The 11564-nt window shown below is 36.3% G+C and overlaps 1 protein-coding gene across 1 annotated transcript in view; it reads right to left on the reverse strand.

Annotated features, from left to right (window-relative positions):
• LOC138695163 (UDP-glucosyltransferase 2-like) overlaps window positions 1-10102 on the reverse strand; it is a 33941-nt gene extending 23839 nt beyond the window's left edge. Inside the window, exons 1-3 of the mRNA XM_069819621.1 lie at window positions 9809-10102; window positions 1286-1700; window positions 891-1066 (exon numbers count right to left, since the gene is read on the reverse strand). Coding sequence (XP_069675722.1) covers window positions 891-1066; window positions 1286-1700; window positions 9809-10102 — 885 coding nt within the window. The remainder of the gene's footprint in view (window positions 1-890; window positions 1067-1285; window positions 1701-9808) is intronic.
• Between the last annotated feature and the right edge of the window lie 1462 nt (window positions 10103-11564).

Here is an 11564-nt window from a genome sequence, read left to right on the forward strand (position 1 = left end):
TATTTGGAACGTCCATTGAGTTTTACATACAAATAGAAGTTTGACAGTATTTCAGAGCGATTTGCTTTGAAAATCAGCGTTAGAGTTCGTCTGTGTTAATAAAAATACAAAATTGTCAATCTGAAAAGCAGAGATGTGGTCTACAGACAATCCTGAATATCCACTATTCGAAAAATACAGCAGATCATTGGTTTACCTATGTCCAGGTAAAGTTTACTGTATACTTTCCAAACTTAAGAGAAAATTTGGCTACTTTAGGCCTAGTATCTGCAACGGTAGTACTGTGGGTGCGGTAATGAGAAGTCATAATATTTCGGATTAGTCCAGTCCATTTGAAGTAAAGAAGAAAGAAGAAAAAAAAGAAAGACAAATATATGTATACAAACTTTAAATTTATTAATATCAAGCTGGTCTTAAGTAAGTACTAACTATTTCAATTCAATGCGTAGTTAGTTGCACAGTAGTAATAGTGATAGTATTACCACAATCTAGTATATGCAGTCACGAAGCTCAATACATAGGGAATATGCATCCATAGATAGTTGCTAACCACTAGGACGCTACTATCGCCTCATTACAGACAATGCGAAAAAGTACCGACACAGTCTATTGTTCCTAGTACCCTCAACAACTCAAGCTTCGTGATTGTATACACTATACTGTGGTATTACGACATATCAGCACCTAATTACAGCACGCTACTGTATTTGTCAGTAATTAAAATAGAGGTTTTTATAGCATATTTCCTATACCTCGAATTATTTATAACTCAAAGCATTATCCATTTCCCAAAACACTTCCAGATATCAAAGTTCCACTGTAGTTTAAGGTTATCCCTGTAGAAAAAAATCAGCAGCCTAAAATCGGAGGTCTAGTAATTATACACTTACCTCTGGTAATTTTCCATCGCTGTTTATATGCAGTCCACCTACTTCCACAAACGTCGGAACTGCAGGTCTGGGAGTGTTGATTGAGAAGTGGCTGTTCACCAGGATGAGACTAATGCTACGTTGTAATTCATACAACGATGGACAGTCATTCCCAAAATGCTTCTTCAACATTTCCTCTGTGGGAATATGTAATGCAATGTAATACCAAAGATTCATAACCCAGTAGAACACTGTATTTACTAATCTTTCCCAGAAATTCATTTGATCTGTCAAAGGAAGAAAGTAATTCGGTATGTACGCTGGGCTTTCAGGATTACCAAGCCGATATCCTGTCCAAGGATAACTTGTGCTGGTTATTATACTGATAAGCGGGACTTTGAAAAGATGGGAAAAACCTATCAAACAGTCTGACCCCAAAAGTTGTGTGATGACGACATCGTATGTTGCATTGCTGTTCTTGAGATTCAGTACTTCTTCATTGTTTAACACAGTGCGACATGTCTTCAGCATGTTGATACTGAAATATGTCAGAACTCCACAGGTCCCCATTCCCCAGAGCTGGTCTATGGAAACATCACTTAATAGTGTAGGACCAGCCATGCTGATGTCTGTGTAGTTTGGCACCGGCTTCTCCAGCGGATGGTGGCCGTAGACTTCCACTTGGTGGCCTCTGGCTGCCAAGGCTTTGAAATATGTGTGAAAGACGGCATAGTGACTCCGACCTGTGAAGTTGATGAGGCCCAGGATCTTTGCAGCTTCTGAGATGCAGATAGGCAATGCACAGATGATGAGAATGTTTAAACACTTCATCTGCGAATAAATGAAATAAATTAATCGCTATTTGTGGAATAGAACCCTCGCAGGTTCCGAAAAACAGAGGCAGTTGATATGTAATAATAATAATAATAATAATAATAATAATAATAATAATAATAATAATAATAATAATAATAGTAATCATCATCATCATCATCATCATCATCATCAAGCTTTATTTTTTCTGGCAGAGTTAGGCCGTGAGGCCTTCTCTTCCAGTCAGTCAGAGGATAAAAAGGATTGATAATATAATGTTAATACTAAAGAAAGTTATAGATATATCTAAGATAAAATCGAAACAGAAATATATTCATAAGTCAGAGAATTACCGAACTTAAATATTTAAACTGGATGAGAAATTAAATTACATGTCATTCATTCATTCCTTCATTCATAGTGTACTGTCAAAAAGCAGTCTTTCACTGAAAATTCAGCATTCTCTAGTCTTTTCTGTTTTCTGCCTTCTTAGTCTCCGAATATGATCCATATATTTTAATGTCTATCATCTGATATTTTCTTCTGCCCCGAACTCTTCTCCCGTTCACCATTCCTTCCAGTGCATCCTTCAGAAGGCAGTTTCTTCTCAACCAGTGACCCAGCCAATTCCTCTTCTTCTTCCTGATCAGTTTTACCATCATTCTTTTTTCACCCACTCTGTCCAACACAGCTTGGTTTCTTATTCTGTCTGTCCATTTCATATGCTCCATCCTTCTCCATATCCACATTTCAAAGTTACTTCTCTTCACTTCGTCGTAATGTTCATGTTTCTGCTCCATACAATGCCACAACACACACAAAGCACTTTACTAGTGTATTATTTTTTTTCCAAAGGTCCGCTGAAGATGCTCCTTTTCGTATTAAAAGCTTCCTTTGCCATTGATATCCTCCTTTTGACTTCTTGACAGCAGATCATGTTACGGTACTTCTTACAATAATTACACCACAAGTATTTGGTGTTGTCCCCTTGTTCCACTGCCTCATTTAGTATTTGCACGTTTACCTTCTTTATTTTTCTTCTGCCAACCATGGTCTTCGTCTTATTTGCATTTATCTTTATCCCATACTGATCAAAGCTCTCATTAAGCTCTAGTAGCATATCCCTTAGTATCGCCTCCTCTTCTGCTAACAAATCGTATCATCAACAAATGTTACGTACAGACCGATTATTTAGTCCTGACAGCTCAGCGACGCGAAAGAGGGGAAGTAATAGGAGTAGTGGGGAGAGTTCCGGAGTAGAGATAAGGGCGAGCGGTCGGTAAAGGTATGTAGTACACTTAACTGTACAGGAAACACAACGCTCTACCGCATGCATGACATCCGATCGCTCTGAAAGCAAACGACAGACTAACCTGAACACCCCTTGGCGTAACTTAATGGACTCGCCTGACCCAGGCGCACATTGTCGGCGACTGTGAGGACTAAATAATCGTACTGTACTTATTCTTCTTTCTCCTACTATCACTCCGCCCATGTTCTGAAAACTGTTCTTCACTAAATCCTCCAAGTAAATATTGAACAGGATAGATGATAAGAGTATCCTTGACGTACTCCTCTCCCTATTTCACTTCCTTCAGACATTATTTCTCCTGTCCTGACTTTGACTCGTTTCATATAAAGATTACTGAACAGTTTCCTCTCTTTCCAATCCACAACTATTTCTTGCGGATTCCCATCAGTTTATTCGTCTACCATAGAGAGTAGAAATGCGGGGTTTCAACATCCTGTGCTGGCTTTTAACATCTTCGGCGATCCTCTATTGTGGTTCATCCCCCTCCCCACACATGTGGTAGGTATCTTTTACGTTACGTCCATCTTCGGATTTCCCCTTCGAAATGATTTGATGTTCCTTTTCAAAATCGGAGTGACACAACTATCCAACAGGCTTGCAGATCACATAGACACTTCTCAACCGCAATTTTCACTGCACGGTTACGTTTTCGCATACCTATCTTTTGAATGTTTATCTTCTCATTCATTCATTCATTCATTCATTCATTCATTCATTCATTCATTCATTCATTCATTCATTCATTCATTCATTCATTCATTCGTTCAATCATTTAGTCCATTCATTCGTTCAATCATTTACTCCATTTATTCATCGTTCAATCATTTACTCCATTCATTCGTTCAATCATTTACTCCATTCATTAATTCGTTCAATCATTTAGTCCATTCATTCATTCGTTCAATCATTTACTCCATTCATTCGTTCAATCATTTACTCCATTTATTCATTCGTTCAATCATTTAGTCCATTCAATCATTCGTTCAATCATTTTCTCCATTTAATAATAATAATAATAATAATAATAATGTTTTATTTTCGCTGGCAGAGTTGAGGCCATAAGGCCTTCTCTTCCACTCAACCAGCCTTAATCAATACAATACATAAATTTAAATTACAAATATTTGCACTACACTTAAAAGGTTCTCCAGCAATATTCTTCACTACATATTTATTTAAATTTAGATAAATCTATAAGGTAAAGTAGTAACTTAATTTATGAACTAATTTAATTCAATGAATTCATTCATTCAATCATTCACTTCATTCATTCGTTTAATTATTTACTCCATTCATTCGTTCAATCATTCACTCCATTCATTCATTCGTTCAATCATTTACTCCATTCATTCATTCGTTCAATCATTTACTCTATTCATTCGTTCAATCATCTGCTCCATTCATTCATTCATTCATTCATTCATTCATTCATTCATTCATTCATTCATTCATTCATTCGTTCAATCATTTACTCCATTCATTCATTCGTTCAATCATTTACTCCATTCATTCAGTCATTTACTCCATTCATTTGTTCAATCATTCACTCCGTTCATTCACTCCATTCATTCATTCGTTCATTCACTCCATTCATTCATTCGTTCATTCACTCCATTCATTCATTCCATTCATTCATTTGTTCATTCATTCACTCCATTCATTCATTTGTTCAATCATTTACTCCATTCATTCGTTCATTCACTCCATTCATTTGTTCATTCATTCACTCCATTTATTCATTCATTCATTTGTTTAATCATTTACTCCATTCAGTCGTTCAATAATTCACTCCATTCATTCATTCGTTCAATCATTTACTCCATTCATTCATTCGTTCGTTCGTTCAATCATTTACTCCATTCATTCATTCAATCATTTACTCCATTCGTTGAATCATTCTCTCCATTCATTCATTCATTCATTCATTCATTCACACCATTCATTCCTTCATTTCTTCATTCATTCATTCATTCGTTCAATCATTCACTCCATTCATTCATTCACTTATTCGTTTATTCATTCATTAATGCAGTGTATATAATTCCAAATGTTATGAATTCATTAACAAATAAGTTTAAAAATGGAGACAGGATATTTAAGGACATTCGAATGATTTCCTAAAATGTCTATACTGAAATTGAAGTACCAAAAAATTAATTATATACTTTCTATAACACTGTAGTGCTGCGTATTTTATTCGATATTCATCTATAACCGATTTCCTAATGGCGGAACCTGCACGTGTTTTGAAATGTTAAGTTTCAGGACAATGCAGAATAACCAATAATCTATTTGTGGTCATATCATTTACCGTGAATTCTTAAAACGTACACAATTACTTACTTACAAATGGCTTTTAAGGAATCCGCAGGTTCATTGCCGCTCTCACATAAGCCCGCCATCGGTCCCTATCCCTATATAATCTGTCCCTCTATAATAATAATAATAATAATAATAATAATAATAATAATAATAATAATAATAATAATAATAATAATGATTTATTTAACCTGGCAGAGTTCTCAACCAGGAGTAAAAACTGCGTTACAAAAATACTACAAATTTACAAAGTACACTACAATTTTACACACAAAATTGAATAGGATACATCAATGTACATGATTATGTCTCGTGATCAGAATATTGTACGAAATAAAATTGGAGATTTATCCTTCGAAGAGGTGGAAAAATTCCAATATCTTGGAGCAACAGTAACAAATATAAATGACACTCGGGAGGAAATGAAACGCAGAATAATTATGGGAAAAGACTGTTATTATTCGGTTGAGAAGCTTTTGTCGTCTAGTCTTCTGTCAAAAAATCTGAAAATTAGAATTTATAAAACGGTTACATTAGCGGTTGTTCTGTATGGTTGTGAAACTTGGACTCTCACTTTGAGAGAGGAACAGAGATTAAGTGTGTTTGAAAATAAGGTTTCTAGGAAAATATTTGGGGTTAAGCGGGATGAAGTTACAGGAGAAGGGAGAAAGTTACACAACGCAAAACTTCACTCATTGTTTGCTTCACCTGACATAATTAGGAACATTAAATCCAGACGTTTGAGATGGAGGGGACATGTAGCACGTATGGGCGAATTCAGAAATGCATATAGATTGTTAGTTGGGAGGCCGGGGGGAAAGAGACCTTTGGGGAGGCCGAGACGTAGATGGGAGGATAATATTAAAATGGATTTGAGGGAGGTGGGATATGATGATAGAGAATGGATTAATCTTGCTCAGGATAGGGACCAATGGCGGGCTTATGTGAGGGCAGGAATGAACCTCCGGTTTCCTTAAAAGCTATTTGTAAGTAAGTTTGGATTTATTTATTTATTTATTTATTTATTTATTTATTTATTTATTTATTTATTTATTTATTTATTTATTTACTTTACTAATAATTGTAACATAAAATATATAAAAAGAAAAACTTTAGCTCGTCCCTGAAGGACAAGGTGCGGCCGTTCGACTACCCAATCATTCATAGAATGGAAGTGGTAAGCACAGTAAGTCTCAGTTTGCAGTGCAAGACTTCGAGTCCCTCTTCCGTAAAAAAGGTTATATTGTCCCTATTGTTCGATTATAATACCTTAAAGGTCAGCCTGAGGAAGTAAACACTAAAAAAAAAAAAAAAAAAAAGAGATCATTTATGAACCAACATTATTTGAATTGAAGGTGGGTGCACGTGGCACTATACTACGCCATTTTGTGGAAGTATGGAAATGTCGTGGACTACCTGTAACTAAAATTAAGAAAATCGTTATCATCGTAATTAGGGAGTCCTTGCGCTTATTCAAAATCATTTGTACTTTAGTTTATAGGCGAAGATTGAATTTTATTTGAATTGACATTTATTATTACTTTTGTTGTAGGCCCAAACTTATTTTCTGAAATACCATTTTATATTAATTTAAAAATTGGTAGTTATTTATTACCAGTAACAAACTATATCATTATACTTTATCATTTTGGCAACCTGTAAATTCACGACGTTGCTTTACAATAAACTGTCATTAATATAATTTTATGCTCGACCATGCCGAAATGTAGTAATTATACACCTGGTAGCAGTCCTTTAATGCATGTCATTAAAGTACACCTACTCATTAAAGTACAGGTGTTCAGCCAATTACAACTCAGCTTATAGTGTTCAGCCAATAACAAGTCAGCTTTGTACCGTTATAAAACCGCAAGTATCGATTATTCTCGGATATGCAATCGAAAGAGAATTAGCGAAAAGTCACGGAGGCTGGAAATCCAATAGTGTCGCAGAGGGTTATGTTCTGTTACTATAATAATTACCGTTAATTGTAAATAATATTCAAATAAATTCAATTTGTCATCTCGTTTTTCAATGTCGAGTTCAATAATCAAGGTTATAACAAGTTTAACGGGATTACATCAAGGTCAATGACATTATTGTTCCTCGGAAAAAATCAATACTTTCGCGTCTGCGCATATCTCACAATTCACGACCTAGAACAAGGTCACTTCCGATCTTGTCAGATACAAATAAAATGTATACATCTGAATAATTTCAAGTTAGAAATATGGTCGAGCATAAAAAGTCGTATGAAACTCGCCTATAACGCTAATTAAGAAGCTCGTATGAAAATTATGAAACTCTCTTGCGCTCGTTTCATAAACATCCATACTCGCTTCTTAATTACTATCATTATAGGCTCGTTGCATAATGTATTATTTTGTTTGGCGGTTATATTAAGTTTAACTATATGCCTATTAGTTAATTTATAAATTGTCTATAGACAGAAAATCTAAATGGCGGTTCAGTGAATATAAAAATTCGGATCAGAACTTTAACATCAGTACAACATTAAGTTCCTATTATTACTTGTTACCTTAGCAGATATTTCTGCTTCCAGATGGCTAAAAGGACGTAGGAGATCGTTGTGATATGTAACCTATCACTCTATAACATTTAAATCCACTTTACTTCTAAGCTTTTGTTGTATTTGGCTGATATTTCTAAAGTAAGTTAAGGTGAACTACACTGAGCATAAATATGACTTGTATGACCGCTTTCATAAAAAATAAAAAAAGAACACAAATTATAAAAAGAGAAATTTTGTGTAACCTCATGAAATAGGGTGACATGCTTACTTTATGAATGTTATTTTCACATTAAACATTACCTTTAATATTTATATATATTTCTTGTTGAATAAAGCGGAAAACCCACACTTCATTTGTTTTGAGTCAGTGTCATAAAACTGAATACATTGCCATACCGAACGAAACAAAAAAATATTTTGGAGTGAAAAATTATGTTCTCTTATCACTGCGAGAATTGTATGTCAATGACATTTCTAGAAGTATTTCACGCTGATAGTAGCCTAACTTGAAGGAGAACGCATGTCACATGGACGTATAATTATAATCATGACGTATTAATTTAAATCATACATCCTTTGATTGGTCGTCCTATCCCTTTCATTAATAGTTTATGACCTAGTGCGACAGCGTTTCTTCGTCATTCTGCTGACATGTTCGTACTTCTATTTTTATGTATTCCTTTATTTTGCTGTTAGGGTAAGTGAAAGTATTAACGCCATCTAATATTTTATAATTAGTTACGTGAAAATCTGTGTTGGTAGCCTTAGTCAGAGAAGTGTGGTGTTTAGAGGAACCTTTCTTAAGCTTCTGGAATCAACAATGAAACTGATTTCTGTCTTCAGTGCGAGTTTAACAATCTTTAAGTGAAGTGAAGAAGTTCGTGCTTGAGCTGATCGTCCAGTGAGAGCAGCTTAATATTAGCAATTTAAATAATGTTATAACAGATTATGAAAACAATTGAAGAGAAAACATTCTAATAATGCCTGAAGAGAAACTTATGCCTACAAAAGTAATTTACAACTATACACAAAAATAAACGTTGGGAAACCTGTACCTCGATGGTATGTCTTCTGTGTCGGAACAGGTCAGATAATGACTGAAGACCACAATACAGGGTGTCCACCATGAACCTGACACATTTGAAATTGCTGTATAATTCATACTGCTTGGGGTAAAAAGAAAAGAATGCATGCAATGTCAAGAGTAACTCACCAAGTTTTATTAAAAAAATCAGTACACCTCAACATGAGATCCTCTCGTTGCACGAAGAACATCTAGCCTGAATTCAATTTCCTGCCAGGTCTTCTGAAGCATCTCGGGCGTAACGGAATTGACGGCATCTCTTATGCGGCCGCGTAGCTGTTGAATATAACGAATTTTGTGGCCTGTATACACTTTGTTCTTGACATATCCCCACAAGAAAAAGTCTAGAGGGGTAATATCCGGTGATCGAGGTGGCCATCTTGTCGGTCCATCACGCCCAATCCAGCGACCGGGAAATTGTGTGTCGAGAAATTCTCGAACGATCAGGCTCCAATGTGGTGAAAGATGACGTTCGGCTGCAAATGCATTAACTGAGGCACAACAAATTGATCCAACATGTCGAGATAGGTATTGCGCGTAACTGTTTTTTCTGCAAAGAAAAAGGGGCCGATGATCAAATTGTGCATCAATCCGCATTTCACATTTAATTTCGGGATGTCACGAATGTGTTCCACAATGCAGCGTGGGTTTTCTGACCCCCAAATACGCGCATTATGTGTGTTGACTTTGCCCGATAAATGAAAAGTGGCCTCATCAGAAAAAGCAATGCGAGTTAAAAATGTTGGGTCTTCATCAATGTGCTGTAACATGTCGATAGCAAATGCCTGCCTCTTATTACCGTCATCTGGTTTCAGTTCATGAACCAACTGCAATTTGTATGCATGAAACCCAAGAGAGCGATGCAGTATCTTATGTACCGTGGACTTCGGCATCTGCAGTTCTCGTCCCGCTTGTCGAACTGACTTGCGTGGACTTCGTTCATACGCCTGTCTCACTGCTGCTACACACTCCTCTGATACGCGCACATTACCGCCACCATGCAATTTCACCACACTTCCCGTTGCCAAAAAGTACTGTTTCCATGTCTTAATGGTGTTCCGTGATGGTGGCTCCTTCTGGAACACGCGCCGAAAGTTGCGTTGCACTTGAATCACCGAATTTGTTTCAGCATACCACCAGATCGCTTGTGCTCGCTCTTGCGCTGTCGCCATTTTGACTTACGCTACGACAGCGCCACGTTATACAACCTCTCGCGCGGGTTTTTAAAAATAGCCAACGAAATTTCCACAGTTTCTCTACATATTGCAATGCATGTTACCAACTTATTTCCATTCATTGATTTTTGGCAGCCAAATGAAATGTGTCAGGTTCATGGTGGACACACTGTACATCACGAAGCGAGATCTCGAGGTGTAGTTGATAAGCGAACATTCTCATGGGACAGTTAAAAAAGTTGCTTTTTCTTTCATCATGCTAATAATGCCAAAACAAGTGCTTGTACTCGAACGCAATTGCGAAGGCCGTAAAAATAAATTTCCCTGGGGCTGATTACAGAAAAAAAAAAAGCAATAACATTGCAAAAATTTATTAGAACAGATACAACTTTTGAGCTATTTTTCAACATATTCTGTCTGAAATTGAGATATATGTCATACCATGGGATCGACAGAAACATGCAGACGGCTGTCACACATTAATTACGATCCCAGGCTGCAGGCTTCTACGACACAAGGCTGCAAAAGTTGATCCTACGGTATGACAAATGTCTCAGTTCCGGTGGATAATATGTTGAAAAATATCTCAACAGTAATTTCTGTGCCTATATGTTCAAATAAATCTTTACATGAAATTGTGTTTTCTTTTTGTAAACGGCCTTAGGTAAACATTTTTACGGCCCTCATAATTTTGCTCGAGTGGCCAAAATTTGAATAAGCACTTGTTTTTGACATTATTAACATGGTGGAAGAAAACAAAATAACTTTTTTATCTTCCCTCATGAGAATGTTTACTTGTGAGAGAGAAGGGCAAAAGACGAGGCTCCGGTCCCTTGTAACGGGAGTATTGGACTTTCGGAAGAAAGATCCTGACAAGAAATCAAAGAGTAAATGGGACCCTAAGTCGTGGTGAAGACAATCCATTTGAAAGAAAAATAGTATTGATTACAAACCCCATCCTGATGCTTAAATCTGTACAGAGGGTAACCTTCCACAGAAAATGTTTTCAATCATAATATCCAAATACAGATACTCTCTCATAAGTAGAGTCCTGCGTTTGGTTACTTTGGGTACAAGTTAGGTGTACTCGATCATACTAGCTTGGAACGGAGAGTAAGTTGCGAGTCAACAGTTCACGCTGCAATCTCACCCCGCACGCTCCATTTCTGTGTGTTTAAGTGAGTATAAGTTTGTGAACAACAGGAATAGTGCTCATGTACAAAATACCACTTGGATTTAATAGCAATATGTAATTACGAAGTATTTATTTAAGATCAGCTTATATGCAATAAAAATCATTCTTACTAGGGTTAGATAAAACTGAAAGTTTTAAGGAGCCATCTCCACTTACCCATACATGCAGTGGGGAAACCATTCGATCTAAGGTTATACATGTATTGAATTATAATGAACAATACAGCCAACTCAGGTTATAGTGGACCTCTGCGGACTAGCATAT

The sequence above is a fragment of the Periplaneta americana genome, chromosome 2 (assembly GCF_040183065.1).
Source record: "Periplaneta americana isolate PAMFEO1 chromosome 2, P.americana_PAMFEO1_priV1, whole genome shotgun sequence".
NCBI classification, from domain to species: Eukaryota; Metazoa; Arthropoda; class Insecta; order Blattodea; family Blattidae; genus Periplaneta; species Periplaneta americana.